The sequence below is a fragment of the Malaclemys terrapin genome, chromosome 1 (genome assembly GCF_027887155.1).
Source record: "Malaclemys terrapin pileata isolate rMalTer1 chromosome 1, rMalTer1.hap1, whole genome shotgun sequence".
NCBI lineage: Eukaryota > Metazoa > Chordata > Testudines > Emydidae > Malaclemys > Malaclemys terrapin.
The window spans coordinates 328828783-328848657 of NC_071505.1; the positions used below are offsets into that span (position 1 = coordinate 328828783).

General features: G+C 44.4%; 1 protein-coding gene across 1 annotated transcript in view; it reads right to left on the minus strand.

Annotated features, from left to right (window-relative positions):
• TYR (tyrosinase) overlaps positions 1–16816 on the minus strand; it is a 76177-nt gene extending 59361 nt beyond the window's left edge. Inside the window, exon 1 of the mRNA XM_054017174.1 lies at positions 15946–16816. Within this exon, the coding sequence (XP_053873149.1) occupies positions 15946–16764 (819 nt within the window). The 5' untranslated portion in view covers positions 16765–16816. The remainder of the gene's footprint in view (positions 1–15945) is intronic.
• Positions 16817–19875: the final 3059 nt, after the last annotated feature.

Genomic DNA, 19875 nt, shown 5'->3' on the forward strand with positions numbered 1-19875 from the left:
GCCCCGACTCCGCCCGCCCTCCCTTCCCCCATTGGCTCCCTCCACAAATCCCCGCCCTGGCCCCGCCTCTTCCCCAACCACGCAGCATTCCTCCTCCCTCCCAGGCTTGCAGCATGGCGGCGCAAGCCTGGGAGGGAGGCGGTGGCGGCGGTGCCTGGATCCTGGAGCTGGTGAGTCAGCTCCGGCACCCGGGCACCCGGCGGGCAAAGGGGGCTGGCAAGGGAGGGAGACGGGGGGCTCAGCTTTGAGCCCCCCGCCGCGACAGAGGGCTCCTGCCCGGGCCGCTGCACCCGGGGCCGGGAGGGCATCCTGGAGGCTGCTCCAGCCCTGCAGCCCGCGGGGTAGTGTGGTGGGTCTGGGCGGGGGCAGTGTGGAGCGGGCAGGGGCTGGTTGGGCGGCGTGGGCCGAATCCCTGCTGCTGCCAGGGAGCCCTGTGCCTCTCCCGCCCACTCGCGACTGCGGCTCCTTCCCGGCGGGACGCGCCCTCCAGCCTGCCCCGGCCACATGCGGCACGCATGGGAAAGTAGGCGCTGGGGACGCGTGCCGCATGTGGCCGGGGTGGTGGGAGGCGCGAGGCGCGTCCTGCCGGGAAGGAGCCGCAGCCACGAGCGGGCGGGAGAGGCGCGGGACTCCCTGGCAGCAGCAGGGATTCGGCCCCTGCCGTCCACCCGGCTCCTGCCCACTCCGCGCTGCCCCCGCCCGGATCCACCGCGTGCCTCATATGCCCGTGGTGGGCCGGGGGGGCGGGAGGCTCCATGGGGAGGGCAGCGCGCCGGGCTGGGGCCTGCTAATGCCCCCGGCCCCTTTTAACCCCCCCCTTTTTTTTGCTCCACCCCCCCTTTTTTTTCCCTCGGCCTCCCCGCTCTTTTTTTCCCTCCCCCCCCATCCTGATATTTTGGACTGCTGATCTGGTCACCCTAGTGGCACGGCTGATAATTCTGTTCTTTACTATAGTTTCAACCCAGAGCTGCAGCTGCTTCAGAGGCTGGGGGGAGAGCAGCGTGGCCAGAAGCAGAGACACTCTGGCCCCGCCTCTTTCCTTCTGTCTCTGCTGGTTGTGCTACCTCTCCTTGCTCCCTCTGTTGGGAGAGGTGCTGTCTTCCACCTCTCCCTCTCTATACCCGTTCATAAGCTGACCCCCATCTCTGGTGCTTCCCTTTTTTACTAAAAAAATTCAGTTTATGAACGAGAATATATTGTATCTTTTTTGAGATGGGGAGACCAGCTCTGCATGCAGTATTCAAGATGTGAGTGTACCATGGATTTATATAGAGGCATTATAATATTTTATGTTTTATCTATCCCTTTCCTAATGATTCCCAACACTGTTAGCTTTTTTGACTGCCACTGCCCATTGAGCAGATGTTTTCAGAGAACTATTCATGACTCCAAGATCTCTTTCTTGAGACGTAACAGCTAATTTAGGCCCTATCATTTTGTATGTATAGTTGGGATTATGTTTTCCAATGTGCATTACTTCACATTTATCAACGTTGAATTTCATCTGTCGTTTTGTTGCCTAGTCACCCAGTTTTGCAAGATTTCTTTGTAACTCTTCACAGTCTGCCTTGGATTTAACTATCTTGAGTAGTTTTGTATCGTCTGCAGATTGTTTACCCTTTTTTCCAGATCCTTTATGAACAGCACTGCTCCCAGTAGAGACCTCTGGGGGACACCCCTATTTAGCTCTCTCAATTCTGAAAACTGATAATTTATTCCTATCCTTTGTTTCCTATCTTTTAACCAGTTACTTACTGATCCATGACAGGTTCTTCCTTCTTATCCCATGACCACTTACTTTACTTAGGAGCCTTTGGTTACGAACCTTCTCAAAGGCTTTCTGAAAGTCCTAAGTATACTATATCTACTGGATCCCCCTTGTCCACATGTTTGTTGACCCCCTCAAAGAATTCTAGTAGATTGGTAAGGCATGATTTCCCTTTACAAAAGCCAGGTTGATTCTTCCCCCCAAAATCATGTTAATTATGTGCTAGATAATTCTGTTCTTTACTATAGTTTCAACCAATTTGCCCGGTACTGAAGTTAGGTTTATCAGCCTGTAACTGCCGGGATCACCTCTGGAGCCTTTTTAAAAAATTGGCGTTACATTACATTCCACAGTTAGTAGTTCTGCAATTTTATATTTGAGTTCCTTCAGAACTCTTGGGTGAATCCCATCTGGTCCTGGTGACTTATTACTGTTTAATGTATCAATTTGTTCCAAAACCTGATTCTGTTACTCAGTACACTGAGTAGTACCTTAACCGCAAGTTGTCCCATTGAGTAAGCACAGCTAGGCCTTAGTGCAAATAAGGAAAAGGGTATACTGGTTTGTCTTCTTAAATTGTCTCTGTTTTATGCTCTGACACAGCCTTCCTGTGTGAATGTGGGCAAGTTGCTTAGTGTCTGTGTGCTTTATTTCCACATCTGGTAAATAAGGATAACTCCACTTCCCTACCTCGCAGGGATATTGTGACGATAAATACTTTGAAGATTGAGATACACTCATACTGTGGCAATGGGGGCCATATAATGATCTTAGATGGGAATATACTAAATAATGTCATACTACAGCATGATTTTCTTAAGATTACATTTCAGCTCTGGGTAATGCCATCTAGAGTGCAGCTGCTTTGTGCCAATATCACCAATGCACAAGTGCTTTAAAGTTGTCCACCAATCATCCCCCAAGAACAGAGTGATGTTCAGGTGATGTAGAATCATGGGTCTTGAAGGGACCTTGAGAGGTCATCTAGTCCAGTCCCCTGCACTCAAGGCAGAATTAAGTATTATCTAGACCATTCCTGATAAGTTTGTCTAACCTGTTCTTAAAAATCTCCAATGATGGAGATTCCACAATCTCCCTAGGCAATTTATTCCAGTGCTTAACCACCCTGACAGTTAGGAAGTTTTTTCTAATGTCCAACCTAACCGCCCCTTGCTGCAATTTAAGCCCATTGCTTCTTGTCCTCTCCTCAGAGGTTAAGAAGAGTAATTCTTCTCTCTCCTCATTGTAACAACCTTTTATGTACTTGAAAACTGTTATCATGTCCCCTCTCAGTCTTCTCTTCTCTGGACTAAATAAACCCATTTTTTTCAGTCTTCCCATATAGGTCCTGTTTTCTAGACCTTTAATCGTTTTTTTTGCTCTTCTCTGGACTTTCTAATTTGTCCACATCTTTCCTGAAATGTGGTGCCCAGAACAGGACACAATACACCAGTTGAGGTCTAATCAGTGCAGAGTAGAGTGGAAGAATTACTTCTTGTGTCTTGCTTACAATGCTCCTGCTAATACATCCCAGAATGCAGTTTGCTTTTTATTCTACAGCGTTACACTGTTGACTCATATTTAGTTTGTGATCCACTATGACCCCCAGATCTCCCTCCACAGTATTCCTTCCTAGGTAGTCATTTCCCATTTTGTATGTGTGCAACTGAGTGTTCCTTCCTAAGTGGAGTACTTTGCATTTGTCCTCATTTAATTTCATCCTATTTACTTCAGACCATTTCTCCAGTTTGTCCAGATCATCTTGAATTTTAATCCTATCCTCCAAAGCACTTGCAACCCCTCCCACTCGTTATGCCCTTTCAGAGTGACTGTGAACCACTGATAACTACTCTCTGGGAACAAATTTCCAACCAGTTATGCACCCACCATAGAGGAGCTCCATCTAGGTTGTATTTCCCTAGCTTGTTTATGAGAAGGTCATGCAAGACAATATCAAAAGCCTTACTAAATTCAAGATATACCACATCTTTCACTTCCCCCTTATCCACAAGGCTTATTAGCTTTGTTTGACAGGGTATCAGGTTGGTCTGACATGATTTGTTCTTGACACATCCATGCTGACTGTTATTTATCACCCTAATATCTTCTACGTGTTCACAAATTGATTACTTAATTATTTGCTCCATTATCTTTCCAGGTACTGAAGTTAAGCTGACTGGTATGTAATTCCCCGGGTTGTCCTTATTCCCCCTTTTATAGATTGGAGCTATGTTTGCTCTTTTCCAGTCCTATGGAATCTCTCCTGTCTTCCGTGACTTTTCAAAGATAATTGCTATTGGCTCCGATATCTCCTCAGTCAGCTCCTTGAGTATGGTAGTAGTGCAGTCATAGCATCTCCTATGCATAGTAGCTCTTCCCCATCTGAACTGTTTGCATAATAGAAGTGACCTGGGGAAAAAAGATGCGTCCAGGTTTCCCTGTATCTTGGCTTCCATATTGGTCTTGTGAAGCCTCACACAACTAACACAAGTTAGGACAAACCTGAGACTACTCTAACCTATGCCAGGAACCTACCTGATACTCAGCCTGCCCAGGACTGGGGAGAATGTAATGGCCTTTGGTAGGCAGGAGATCAGTTTAGATGATCTAATGGTCCCTTCTGGCCTTAAACTCTATGAAATCTATGAAAATGAAAAAGTGGAATCGTGGCTTAAAAAGTGGAATAGTGTGCTCCTCAGCTGTACCTGAGGATCTGGGCCAACAGCTATATCTGTGTTTAACGATTCTACCCCCTATAAAACAAACAAACAAACAAACCAGAAAAACCTCTCTATCCCTACCAAAACACACAACTCTGCGACCAATTGTCTGCCTTGTCTGTGTGCTTGGTTACGGCACGTGTGGAAAGCGGATGTGCAACAGAAAACAGGCCAGGGGGAAATTCCCAAAGAATTCCTTCATGCTTATTGTATATATGTATTTAATGAAATAAAATACTGAGCAACAAGAAGAGCAAGAGGCATCCTGTAAGCATGAAGTGGAAGAAACTAGGATTGTTCATTCTTAAAGGCAGTGTCAAGACCTGATGTATCAGTACTCCCCAAAATGCAAATTGCATTTGATTTATTTTTCATAAATAATTAATCTTATTTTTCCCGTAAAGCCCCCTCTTATGTCTTTAGAATGTAAGTAGATTGGGACATAGACTTTGTTACTCTCTCTCTATAGCTACACCTATGCAATTCTGTTGTCCTCATTACAGTCATATGAGTGTAACTGTTTGTCATATTTTACCTTTTCTGCAGCAAGCTGTACCTTTTCTACACATGCAATGTTATACATTATTACCTTTAACAACAAATAATATACTTAAATTTGACTGGTGATGGGGCCCAAACCTCCCCCAAAGAATTCACACCTTGCCCATAGAAGTTCAAAATAGGGTGGGAAGGTAATGGCTAACTATGATCATGATAGTGCTCCAGAAGGTCAGAGTTTAAATGTAGAATGAGCAGCTTGGATAGGCATGTAGTGAAAGGTACAATGTTTGCCAGTACAGATAGGCCAGGGGTGGCCAACGTGAGCCTGAGAAGGAGACAGAATTTACCAATGTACATTGCCAAAAAGCCACGGTAATATGTCAGCAGCCCCCCACCAGCTCCCTCCTTCCCCCCCACTCCAAGCGCCTCCTGCCCACTGGCAGCCCCGCTGATCAGCGCCTTCCCCTCCCTCCTCGGACTTCCAGATCAGCTGTTTCGTGGCATGCAGGAGGCTCTGGGGGGGAAGGGGAAGGAGTGAGGCAGACTCAGGGGAGGGGGTGGGAATGGGTGGAGTTGGGGGCAGGGCCTGTGGCAGAGCCAGGGGTTGAGCAATGAGCACCCCCTGGCACATTGGAAAGTTGGTGCCTGTAGCTCCAGCCCCGCAGTCGGTGCCTAAACAAGGAGCCGCATATTAACTTCTGAAGAGCCTCAAGTGGCTCCAGAGCCACAGGTTGGCCACCCCTGAGATAGGCTCTAGAGAATTCCCAGCACAAGCAGTTCTAAAAACTGGGAGACAAGCCGAAGGCTATTAAAATAAAAAATCAGAAGCCAAAGAGAAAGTCGTTTGCTTTGCAGAAGGTAAGATGTGACTTTTGAACTTCAGAGTAGCAGAGAAAGGGAATCCTTGCTCTTTTCAGTTAGGCTAATTCATTTTATTTGTGGTTTTGGTCCTATGTACTATGCGATGCGGTTTTACCAATGTTGTTAAAGCTAATGTCACTAGTGGGCACAGCTTGTATATGCCAATATTAATATCTAGTATGACCAAGTCATACTGAATTCAGAGGGGTAGCTGTGTTAGTCTGTATCCACAAAAACGACGAGGAGGCCGGTGGCACCTTTAAGACTAACAGATTTATTTGGGCATAAGTTTTCGTGGCTAAAAGACCCACTTCTTCAGATTCAGATTATGCCCAAAAAATCTGTTAGTCTTTAAGGTGCCACCAGAGTCCTCATTGTTCAAGTAGGGTCAGTAAATTATAGGGAGGAACGTTAAGAGAACACTTTCATGACAAACTGCTGCAAAATATAAAATATATGCAAATAATAATACTTAGCTCTTACAGAAGGGATTGAACAGGGCACATTCTATTTTATTAATTTTTTAAAAACCCTCTAAGTTAAAAGATTATTATTTAGGTTGCAAAGTCAAGTATTTTAAAGTTAGGAAATTCCAGATTTACCATTGACTGTTTAACCTTAATGATCCTAATGCACATGCCACAAGGGGAGAGACCATTTTTAATTAGATGATCACATGTTATTTTTTTCCACACGATCGGACCCCTGCCTTATTCAGTGCACAAGATGGATGCACAAGGGGTCAGAATGAAGGTTATGTAGGCAACAGTAAAACAGGCAAATCCTAACTTTTGACTTCTTGACTTTGCAACTAAATAAGGCCAGCACATACAGGTTACTCCACTGATTTACATCAGCTGAGTATCTAGCCCATAGATTCATGGATCCAGCTTCTGCTCTCTGTGTAAAAATCAGGAGTAAATATAATGCAATAAAATGTGTGAAAAAGAATGGCGATGAAACAAATATCAGGCCTTCAGTGTTCAAGGTCAGGACTGCATGTTCTGGGGGGAGTAAAATCAAGGATGATCCAAGTTCAGGCACCACTTCTCAGAAAGAGACAGACAGATCTGGAGGAGCCCTAAAGATAAAGCGAACAGGTTTTTACAGATTATTGTTAGTGCACATGCCACAAGGGGAGACACCATGTAATGCCTGGAGGCCCCAACCAAAATCAGCGCCCCATTGTTTAAGGCCTTATAGAAACACCTAGTAAGAGACAGTCCTTGCTCCAAAGAGCTTCTTATCTAAATAGACAAGACAGCAAAAGATGGGAGAAAAGGAATTGTTGTATTCCCATTTTACTGAGCTGCAGAGATGATATGACCTGCCCAAAATTCCATGGCAAGTCTGTGGCTGATCTGGGAATCCAACTCAGATTCCTCAAGTCCCAGTCAGGTCCTTACATACACAAGACCATCCTTTCCCCTGGTCTTATTTTTGAAATTTATCAAACAAATTCATCTCTGATGTCCCTTCATTAACTTCAGTTGGGCCTTGTGGGTTAAAACTCCTAGGGCTGCTGTTGGAGATAGGTATGTGTTGCCCTGCAATGGGTTTCATCCCAACACCTGGATGGAACCGCACTGGAGTCCATGGGGTTCTGCAGGAGTCTGCCTGCACAGAGCAGCTTTTAGAATCACAACCTAGGAGGGTGAGAGAGAGAGACAGTCAAATCATAAATAATTTGAGGACACTCATATGCACTGGGATTTTTATCATTATTCATTCTATAAATAGATAAGGTCCCAAATATTTCCATCTGCCTCTCAACCTAGCCATCATTACTTGGCTGGCTTCTTATATGCATTCCAGCAGAGGTGGGATGCTTAAAAGAAATCACATAGCTCTGGGTAAAGAAATGTTGATTTAAGAAAAGAGAGTGAAAATGACTGACTTTCTATCTGTTTTGAGCCACAAATCAGACAATCTGGCCTTAAAATTAGACTGGGTGTCTTTCTAGCAATGGTATTTACTAGTTCAAACAAAAGTTACGAACCTAATGCAGAAATTGTTGGTTAGGTTCTGTGGCCTGTGTTATGTAGGAAGTCAGACTAGATGATCATAGTAGGCCTTTCTGGCCTTAAAATCTATGAAAAATGGGTCTTTGTCACCCCCTTTTCTCCTAATTCAAGATCAGGCCTCCCTTTTAAAAATTGCACTCCTGACGTTTTTCTCTTTTGGAACAAATTCATAATTCACATTGGACAATGCTCACTCCTGCAAACATTGCAAGGGCCCGATCCTCAGCAGGCATAAATCAGTGCAGCTCCATTGAAGTTGGTATGAACATGCACAATAGCTGCATTTATATAAACAGTTAATAGATAGAGCGCCAGTAGATGGCACTCAAGAATATGCAGCATAGTTCCTGGGTTTAATAAAACTTCTTGTTGTGCTCTGGAAATGGGTTCCTTTGTAGAGCTCTTCATGTCATCTCTTAGCACAACTCAGTGAACTTTGCTAATTTGCACCAGCTGAGGAGCTGGCCCCAAGAAAAAGGGTCTGATTCTCCACACTTTCAAATGGAATATTAAGGTTAGGAAATATTTGTAAAAGTTTGGTAGCATTTACTGTGACTCACACCTTTCTTTAAAGCTGTTGGTTTTTTACTGTAACCCTTAGGCCCTGATTCTGCAGTTGTCTCTGTGCAGACAGATCCCTACACCCATGTGGAACCAATTGTAGGACTTGGCGCCTTAGCCTTTCTTTAGCCTTGTTTTAAACTTTTGTAAATTGCTTATTTTCTTAACTGCAAATATTTCATTTTTTAATGCTGGCATTATTTGTGATACTTCTTTAAGGTTAAGCCAATGAGAACAGTGACATGCACTGCTTACAAACATCAAGCCAAAGATTTTATGTTAATTGTGATAAATATTTTCTCAAATACATGGGAAGCTGTTCAAATAAAAAAACGATCTACACATTAAAGGGAGATTAAACTAACGGCTAGACTGAGCCTGTGCTCATTGCCTTCATTAGGGGGTGGTGCGTAACTCAGGGTACATCTACACTACAGGGGGGAGTCGATTTAAGATACGCAAATTCAGCTACGTGAATAGCGTAGCTGAATTCGATGCATCGCAGCCGACTTACCCCGCTGTGAGGACGGCGGCAAAATCTACTTTTGCGGCTTCCTGTCGACGGCGCTTACTCCCACCTCCGCTGGTGGAGTAAGAGCGTCGATTCGGGGATCGATTGTCGCGTCCCCACGGGACGCGATAAATCGATCCCCGAGAGGTTGATTTCTACCCGCCGATTCAGGCGGGTAGCGTAGACCTAGCCTCAGCCTCACAAATCTTTCACTACTTCTGCCTGGCTCCCAGGGGATAATAATTCACACCACCTCTTTGCTAGGTATATATTACTGCACTTCCCTTCAGCTCCACTGGCCAACATATTGAGTGGAGAGAGCCCCTCCCCACCTGATTGCTTGGGAGTGGGACTGGGCATGCAGCCCCAACTATCATCTCACGCCTGAAATAAAGATGCATGGAGGCTGCCCAGGGGTATGACTCTACATGGCTGCATTAGGGCCTGGCATGATCAGGTCTTCATTAGGTGGCATCCAAATGCAACTCACTCGCCAAACGTAAGGAGATGCAAGAAGAATCCTGAGCTATTGTGAAACAGAACAAGCTGAACTTTGGAGATCCTATGATAATGTCCTGTCTTTAAAACCTTGCAAGGAACTCTGATAGAGATTATGCATATTTATACCCAAATAAGAGCACTTGAAGAGCTCTTTCTAACATTTGTGGGGCTGAAATATAGACTGATTAAAATGGACTGATTAAAAGCAAATGGACTGATTAAAAGAAAAATTTAGAAGTAAAATCTCAGAGATTGTAAGAGACAACTCTACAAGGGCAAAAGGTGGCAAATTATCTTCAGTCTATGAATTTCTGACCCCTACTGCATATGCATAAATTAAAGGCGCTACTGAAAGTGACAAGACTGAAGCAAACCCAACCTCTATAAGGTATGTTCTCCATGTTCAGTGAACTCTGGTTGAAATTCCTCCCTATGCAGAGGGGCAGCCCAATGCCTAAGGACATCTTACCTCCCAACAGAGCTGGGATTTGCTAGCATGGAATGGATATTATTGCAAATCACTGCTGAAAGATTCGTTCCCTCTTGCTGGTATTTCCCTTCTGGTTTGCCAGGGTATGACGTTGTGCTGCTTTTCTGGCGCCAGGCCATGCCTCTTTGGTGTGGCCAACCCTGCACCCCAAATTCACACTGACTCAGTCTCCTACAGGTCAGATCTCTTTTCACTGAATTATTAGCGTGCATTAGCATTGATGAAAAACCTGACCTGGGAATTTCTAAACTTCTGATCATTTCTGTCATTGAGGTTATTTTTTTTACTAGGCCATTCTTTACAGCTGTTGCTACATCTGCGGGGAACAAACTAGCAACTATAGGCCAAACTCTCCTCCCAGATGTGAATCCAAAATAAATCCAGTGAATGAAATCAGTGGGATTACTTTGGGTTTACAGCAATATAACCGATGGGAGAATCTGGCCCACGCTTCTTGTTTGGGGGCTTTCTTTCTATTCATTTCTTTGTGGCATATACAGCCTAATCTCCATGGAACACAGCATGTAGATTTATTTCTGCTTGGCATGTAGATTCTAATCTCTCTGTAACACAGCATGTTTCAGACTTAAAATCTCTGTAAGTAGACAGCAAGGAGACTAATCTTCATGACCACCTGATTGACAGCTACTTGCTCACAAACAGCTGTCAGGGTTTTATTTTTTTCTTTTGAAAATGAACCTGTGCAGCAGATATGGTCTTAAACGTATTGTGTTGTGAGCTGCAGTCAGAGGCATAAGCAGTTTCTGAGATATGGGTACCTGTGGCTAGGAAGTGGGGTTGGCTTCAGAGCCTAAGCCGCAACTTCAAAGTGCTGTCTAGACAGGCATTTTTAGAGCACCACTGTGAGCCCTGCTTGCCCAAGTCTGTCAAACCAGCCTGGGAAGCTTGCTTTCACTTGCTCCAAAATGCGGTGTAGATATATCCCTTGGCTAGTGCCCTATACTCTGGAGCATCCTTCCTGTCCTGGTTTGGTCACAATAGCCAAATAAGCAGACAGCCCTGTACAAATATGTGAGATGAGATGTGAGGGTTTTTTTTTTCTAAGCAAATATCTTTAAAATAATGCTTGCGCTTTTATTCCAAATTTTTAAAAAAAATCTGCTTTAGTCTAAGAACACACACAAAAAAAGGCACAATAAATACTGGAGCAAAGGAGGATTGGCTCTTTTTTCATTTGGTGATTGGAGGGTTTTTTTTTTATTTACAAGTTTGGATGTGGGTAAAAATAGTGTTTGGAATGATGCCCTGGTGGCCCCCTTAATTATGCAGCCATCAATCCATCTCTGCGATGAATAGACTGTGCCCAGTCCTTAGTTAATGTGCCCGACTATCCAATTTGCACACCCCATACAGGGGTTGCTCACCATTGCTGTCCCCGGGCACATCCAGGGTGGAAAAATACTACTGTACTGATTCAGCAGCATTTTATACACATTAGCACAGGTGTAAATGTCTGCATGGAGTACTAGGGTAGTGGAGAATCGAGCCCAGAGTGAAGACCTTACATTGCTGTGACTGAAAGCAGAACTTAATTCAGTCTGGTCAATTACTTCCTCTAGGTCAATCTATTTTTCAAGGTGTCAGAGTACACCAGGCCCAATCCAATCTAGCTGCTTTTCATTACAGGAGTGGGACAAAGCAGCCAATACTAGTGACTCCGGCTAGAATTTATACTGTATTGCCTTATTTTGTCTGCAATGTACCTGGCACCCAAACCCAATCGAATCTAACGCTCAATCTCAATAAATGGAGCCAAATTTTGCTTTTACTTTCACCAGAGCGAATCCTTGGTAACTCCATAGACTTTAATAGAGTGACTCTAAATTTACCCCAGTGCACCAGAGAGCAGAATGTGGACCAGAAACATTCAAACAGGGCACAGTGCTTATTTCTATTAGCCAATATATTACCTTGAAGAACTAAACCCCCCCAAAATCACCTCTCCAACTTCCGTGCAAAGATTCTGATTTCTTTCTCCCTTGCCCTGGATTTGCATGCGATTGTATAGCTCAGTACAGCATTAATGAGTGCATATGGGTTTTATTTAAGACAAAGAAATCTAAAGGCAATAGTTCAGCCATTACTTACAAACTCCTGCAAGGATAAGGTAAACTCTAGAGCTAAAAAACAACCATATTAGCTGTTCCTAACAGAAGCAGGAGTCAGAAGTCTTTCTTAGATGATAAACATGAGAAAAAAAAATGTGCACAGATACTTCACTCAACTAAGTGGTAGCAGTAGCATGCTGAAGAATAAAAGTGATTGGGGGGAGCTAGAATTTCAGCATGCAGGCATGGGTATCCATGTTGCCATAGCAACTTTGCAATGGAATAAAGTATTTTGCTCCTTTCTTTAGAAAGAGATGCTGTGCTACAAATAGGCACTTTACATTTTTTTAAAAACAAATCCATAACAACCCCTTGAGTGTGCCACCGTGTCTTAATTTTCCTAATGCTGCAGAATCCACAGTCATTATTTTATTACATTTTGAAAGGGCATTGTGGATTTTAAAAGGACACTGTGATACTTCTTTATTTTAAAGTCATTTTTAGCTGTTTCTCTTCTCCTCTCTATCATTTAGATTACCCTATTAAAAGCCTGAATTCCTACACATCTCTCAACTCTCCACCCTCATATTAGTTTGTCCTTTGTTATTTGAGTGGCAGTGCTTTGGCACTCAGCATAGACTGCACTAGATCTATGGCTGCCTTCCGGCTGAAGCGAAGACTGTTTGTTTCCTTGTAGTTTTATGGAATGAGATTCTGATTCTAGTGTCAGACTAAGGCACTCCATTGACTTCAGAGTTGCTCCATTGTAAGTAGAGCTGGTTGGGAATTTTCTGACAAATCTTTTTATGTCAGAAAATGGCAATTTCATGAAACCAAAACTTTCCATGAGAATGTATCTGTTGTGATACAACTTTTGTTGGGGGAAAAAATGTTCAGGTCCAGGAGGGAGGGAGCAAATGACTCACCTGAGAATGGCCCAGTGGTTAAGGTGCTCACCTGGCATGAAGAAGACCTAGCTTCAAGTCCCTATTCAATCTGATCAAAAGCAGGGACTTGAACTTGGACCTTTCACATCCTGGATGAGTGCCTAACCAATGAGCTATGGAGTCAGTATCCTATTTCTTTTCTTTCCTTTTTGGGGGGTAAAAACCTTTAAAGATCTTGGTTTCATCCAAATGCAGACTGGAAAAAATGGTGGGGGTCTGGAATACCATTTTCTACCCATCTCTAATTTTAAGCCAGAGAAACATTTGGCCTCAGAGCTCCTAAAGCAGTGGTCTGAAATGTATTTGACCATGCCCCCCCTTCTTTCTGTCTATAGTCACTTATGTCCTCCCACAAGTGCATATACTATCACCCAGCTCTGAAGGCAGAGCAGAGAGCAGCAGCTGCTGGCCAGGCACCCAGCTCTGAAGCCAGCGCCACACCAGCAGCAGTGCAGAACTAAGGGTGGCAATGTGAAAATATCACATTGACAAATATCACTTTTCACAGCAGACTTAGTGCCCCGTTGCCACCCTTACTTCTGCCCTGCTGCTGCCACCTCCCGGTGAGGGACTTGGGGGCGGGGAAAGGAGAGACCAAGCCTGGGCTGCCTTTTGGTGAGGGTTTGGGGGGGGCGAGGAAGGACAACCTGGGGTGGCGGGGCTCCGGCTGCTCCCTTTATCCCATCCACTCCCCTCCCCTCCCCTCCCCTCCCCTCCCGGCTGTGCATGGCCCTTCCGCACGAGCCCCAGCCGCCCCAGGGCTGACAGCCAGAGCTCTTAAAAAAAAAAAAAAGGCACACAGGTCACACCTCCCTCGACAGATTTCCGTGCCTCCCTTGGGAGGCCTGCCCCATAGTTGGAGAACCACTGTACTAAAGGAACATCAATCTAACTTGTACCTTGACCACATGCTCCCCAAGTCAAACCATGATTCTACTATCTTGCCATTGTAGTTCAGGAGTAAATCCACTGACGTCAGTAAGTTACACATGGATGTTAGAGGGGAATCAGAGCCATTGAATGCGAAGTCATAGTGGAATTGGTTTGAAAGTTTTAACAAATAGGCACTTTACAAAATATTACCAAGTGACTTACATGCCTAAACCCCATCTTCAAAAGTGACTTAAGAAATGTTCACAATGGGACTGTGAGGTGCTTTTGGAAGTTTTACCCCAAAACTAAACATTTTAAAAACACGCTGCATTCTCACCTTCCCTGCACTAGCACTTTTGTGCTCAAGGCATACAAAGACTTTATTTTGATGAGATTTGTCTGGTAAGAGAAGCTTTGCTTCATTTATAGGATATCTGAATGACAGCCAACCTGAAATGGTAAATTATAGAACACCACTGGTTTTTAAATGTACTGTAGCAAAGCTTTTATGTGCTCAGATACTACATTGATAGGGAAGCTATACATATCTAGCTATATCAGTCAGACCTTTGAAAGGGTAAGCAAAGCACCACTTACTGACCCCTCCTGCTTTGTAGGAAACAGTATTGCGTACATGTGGAGACAGCTAGAAACTTGCTAATCCTGTTATAATACCTGCACCCTGTTACTATTGACCTGTCCTCCAGTGTGCTATATATGTCTTAATTAGACTTCACACTCCACAGGACAGGCACAATAGGTCTGATTCTAGTTTCATTTACATCAGTTTCACATTGGTGCAACTGCATTGACTTCATGTTATTCCTGGTTTAGACCAGTGAGAAATCAGATGTGGGTCTGCTGTATTCTCTGGGTGAGATCCTGGCTCCACTGAAGTTAATGACAAAACGCCCACTGACTTCAGTGGTGCCAGGATTTCACCCCATGTGTTTAAGTGCCACATGCACATATGGGACTATATACATAAAGTTCTGCAGGACTTCGCTAGTTTCAGTTTTTGTTGGAATGAGAAAACCACACTCTGAGACAAATGACATCTTTCTATATATTGGACCAATTTCGGTACTTTTACAATTCTGAACTGGTGTCAATCCAGAGGAATTCCACGTAAATCAATACTCTGATTACGCTGCTGTAACTGAAAGGAGCCATGCATCAGTTCAAAATACAGGGCCAGATTCATTGGTATATTCTGCTACTTTGTGCTACTCTGGTGATGCAAAGCAGCCACAAATCCAGTTGACCAGGCTGGCATTAGCCAAGTTTGTCTTTGTTTTGTGACACCAGAGCATCCCAGAGCTGCTGGAGCATATTGGTGAATTTGTCCGACAGTCCATTAAATCATGGACCAGATCCTCAGCTGGCGTAAATTGGTGTATCTCCAAGTAAGTCAAAAGAATAATGCCAGTTTGCACCAACTAAGGACCTAGCCTTTAAAACTTTAAACTCCAAAAGTGCATTGCACTAGGACACCACAATGTATATTGGATGCACTTCAGCTAGACAAATAAACAAGGCTTTATTGCTTTATAGATTCAGCTGAACTGTGTTTGAAATGTAGAAAGACTCTGAGTGCTAAATTCTTAGCCCATTTTAACAGGGAGATTAGCTTTTATTTTTCTTTTGAATAAATCACCGGACTTTATTTGGAAATGACTGCTGTTAACAGCATAGCCAATCCTTTTGGGTGCACTAAAGACTTTTCACTTTAAACTAGATAAGCTTAATTGGATAGTTTAAAAATCTTGGCTGGAAAAAGAGGTTGTGAGGGGGCAGGGGGTGGAAAGCCTTTCAGATTGCAAAGCACATTGATGACAACTCCGTGCCTTTGTTTCCATTGCTCAGACACTAACACTGCCATGAAGAGGCTGTGCGCCGGCGACTTGCATACAAATGCCCTACTTTCTCTTAGCTGGATGTCTCTATCCAGTACTGGTGCAATGTCATGTTATGCACCTTGCTTTAGCTGCAGTGATGCACCCAAAAGGTGATTTAGGATTTTTTTTTTCTTGCCACAAGTCGATTAGCATGTAATGTATCAGATCTCTTAGCATAAAGCCACTCTTCCAGTCCGCCCTCCCTGCCAGCCAATCCTTACCTGCCATGAGGAGAAAAAGGATGCTGGGCTGAGTAACTGAGGGTTAGTGGGGTGTCTGCCTCCCATCAATTCGTCGGTGCAGACATCGCAGCCTTCGGCATCTCGCCAGTCCCAGTAAGGGATGGTGAAGTTCTCATCTCCTGTGATCTTCTGGATCTCATGTTCCCACAGCAGCAAGAACAGCCGATGCCAAGGTAGAAAACCTGGGGCTTCATGGGCAAAATCAATATCCCTCCATACGCTTGACCCACCTAGCAAGGTGTCATGAGAGACGTAGTAATGCATCCAGACAAAGAGGTCGTAAATGTTGATGTTCCTGAACATGGGGGTCGAGCCATTGTTCATCTGAGCATAGGTGCCACTGGCAATGACGTAGTCCTGGCTGGGGGTGTGCTTTGCCAAGTTGAGGTAGGCAAGGAACTTATTCTTCTCTCTGCTACTAAGCTGGAAGATGCTTCTTCTCATGAGCATCCTCCTATTGGCACAGTTGGGCCCTGAGAAGCCAAACCTGCACTCCCCGCAGTTGAATCCCATAAAGTTGCTGTTGCATTGGCATGTCCTGTTATAAAACACAGCAGGCCAGTCCTCTCTGTCATCCACCCCTGTGAAGGGGAACTGCGGCCCGAGTGGGGCACGGGACAGAAGGATCTCCTGGCAGGAGCCCCTGCCAGAGAGTTCTCCACAAGGGGACCCGTCCCCAGCCCACAGTGGGCAACATTCCTTCCTCAGCAGGCTCTCTGAAGATGCACAGGCTCGGGGGAACTGCCCGGATGAAGGCTGTAGAATCCCCAGCAGGATACCCAGGGCCAAGAGACACATCTTCACACAACAGCAGGCAACCTTCAGTGCTGTGGCTCAGTGCATGAATAGATCTAACCCCTGCCACAGCCCTGCATATGAAAGAAATTTTTCCCCTCCAGTGGGAAAGTTTCACTCCTGACTTTTTTTTTTTTTTCTTAACCGTGCACCCTTCAATCTCCTTCGCCATCTACTACACGTACACACAATTCTCTGTTAATCTGATTATCACATGTTCTGGGTGAAATCCAAGTGACTTATTTTCCCCTGGCCCTTTAGCATTCAACATACACAGACTTATTATAAGCAGTTATCTTCTGCCTGTCACATGACCCTTTTCCTCTGGCAACTGTAGACCAAGTAAAACTTGGATACAGCAATAGTGACAGCCGTTTGAATTCCTTGTTTGCTTATGTGCATTAGAATAATGATTTGGTTTAAAAAAAAATAGACAAAGTCTGTTGAATTAAATAAGCATAGCAAATCTCTGGATTAAAATAAACTTTATTAATTTATTTTTAATCTATCCCCCTCAGTCTGAGACTCATAAAATGACCCTATTAAAATGAGGTCAAAGAGAGTGTGAAAGTAGGAGCCAGTGCAGAATTAAGGGTTTGGTTTTGGTGACGTATTCAGACGGAAAACACTTCTCTTCCTCCTAGCCTGGTTCACTGCAGAATAACTTCACAGTTATCTCTGACAGAAGGTTCCATTATAAACTTTTAGGGGCAAGTCCTCATCCAGTAGCTATATCAGTGCAGCTATGACAGTTAACACCAGCCCAGGACATGCTTCCTGGCTTCCTCCATTAGTAAAATGTTGTAGTAGGGAAATGACAGGGAGAAAATTGCAGGGGAGAGAGTCAACCTGGAACAGCGCTGCAGCCATCCATCCCCTGATCTGGAAAAGGGACCATGATTTCCCCTGGGAGGGAGTTTGCAGACACTGGCTCTACATGTTGTAACTGATGTTTCATTGGCTGTGTTCCAGACTATCCACAACCCTTTTCTTCTTCTCCGCTGGCCTAAGCAGAGCCTAGCTGTGCTGCACGCAGGGTGTGGGAGTGCACCTCTCTGCCTGCTTTGCAGCAGCACTGCAGTCATTCCACTGTGTGGATGGGGGGAGCCTTCCACTGCCCCTAAGTTGCTGGGTGAATTGCACATTTAGAAATTTCCCTCCGTCTTGTCTTTTGTGAAACTGGGGTTTCTGTTATTGAGGGACATTTTTTTTAAAAGCAGGGGGATGGGATTACCATTGACTGAGGATTGCTGAGAGTTTCCTTGTGGCTGGAGCATCAGCCAGGCAAGGGGAGGGAGAGCTTGGCTGGGAAATGTTGCCTTTTGCTGGAATCAGCAGGTCATCACATGATCCTGCTGAGGAGCACGAGGTGCCTTAATCCTGTTGCCGTCTATGCTCCAGCAAGGGAGACAGATTATCACAGGGTCTCCTTGAGCTCGGGGCCTGCGGCTTGGGGTTGCTTTTTTAATTACTTCTAACCCCACTGACGTTTATCGTGCTCTCTCCGTTATTCATCTCTTTCCTTTCTCGTGCTAGGCTTGTTGTACATTGCATGACAGAACTCCCACCCATTTAGTTTTCGGTGTCCGGATGCTTAGGAAACACGTGCAATTCCATGTCTTTAACTAGCTCTGCTAGGTTTGCTGGTGTAGAGCCAGATAATTGAGAAGAGACACAGAAAGCCAGGCAGGAGGAGGGCTGGGGAAGGCTCTGGCTGGACGTTTCACATTGAAGCGCAGAGAGGTGCGCACACACACACGTGTGTGTGTGTACACATGCTTACTTTAGGGATAATGCTATTTTTCGTATTCTAATGGAGTTCCTTGTTCAATGGTCAGAAAAAAGGTGAATCTGAGGCTTTACCACTGTCCCCTGACACCACGTTTCTGAAACAGCTGATTTGCAGGAGACTCCGTGGCGCAGAGTTTAGGCCCCAATGGGACAAGTTATAAACTTGTCTCTCTCCCCAACAGAAGCTGATCCAATAAAATATATTACCTCACCTACCTTATCTCACATTGAATCAATGGCAGGATCAGGACTAGAAGGCGGATTTCTGGTCCCATGGTGTAACCTCTAAGCCGTGCCACCCCTATAGCTGCCATATGCTGCTCTCTGAATTAATGATGTGAGCCATACTGTTAAAAATCAAATTGCACAATCAAAATACAGAACTATAGAGATTGCACAAGAAGTCACAGTGATGTGCAGAAATAGCTCTTGATTCCCTCTGATTTTCAAATCTGTCCAGTGTGCTTTCAGCCCATTCTACTTCCTTTAAGGGAGAAAATGAAAATATTCTAATGGAGTTCCTTCTTCAATGGTCAGAAAAAAGGTGAATCTGAGGCTTTACCACTGTCCCCTGACACCACGTTTCTGAAACAGCTGATTTGCAGGAGACTCCGTGGCGCAGAGTTTAGGCCCCAATGGGACAAGTTATAAACTTGTCTCTCTCCCCAACAGAAGCTGATCCAATAAAATATATTACCTCACCTACCTTATCTCACATTGCACAATCAAAATACAGAACTATAGAGATTGCACAAGAAGTCACAGTGATGTGCAGAAATAGCTCTTGATTCCCTCTGATTTTCAAATCTGTCCAGTGTGCTTTCAGCCCATTCTACTTCCTTTAAGGGAGAAAATGAAAATATATTTCTCATTCGGAAAAGGTCAGTGAAAATAATTTCAGCTCCAAACTGCTGACGTTGCAGTAGTTCTTTTCTCGGTTTCACGTTTCTAGTAAAATTACTATATGTTCTTAAAGCCTTTTAACCTGTGTGTCACTGTGCTGATGCGATCTCTTAAAATCATCTTTTAAAAAGGTTTTTAGGCAATTCTGTGCCTTAAAGTTTTAATTGTCTCCTTGGGAGCTAAATAAATCAATCTGGGATAGTGAAAGGGGGCTGGGAATCACTCTTGCAGTTGCAAAGGGTTTTATCACTGATAATATTTCAGCATAATGTTGGATAAAGGGATGTCAGAAGAACTCAAATGGCTTAGAGAAAGTTAGTGCAGACCAAGTACAGTAGAAAGAAGAATCACATGGGAAAAGAGTTGAAGATGTGGCATAAGTAAAAGGAATTCTTAGGCAATGTCTACACTACACAGCTT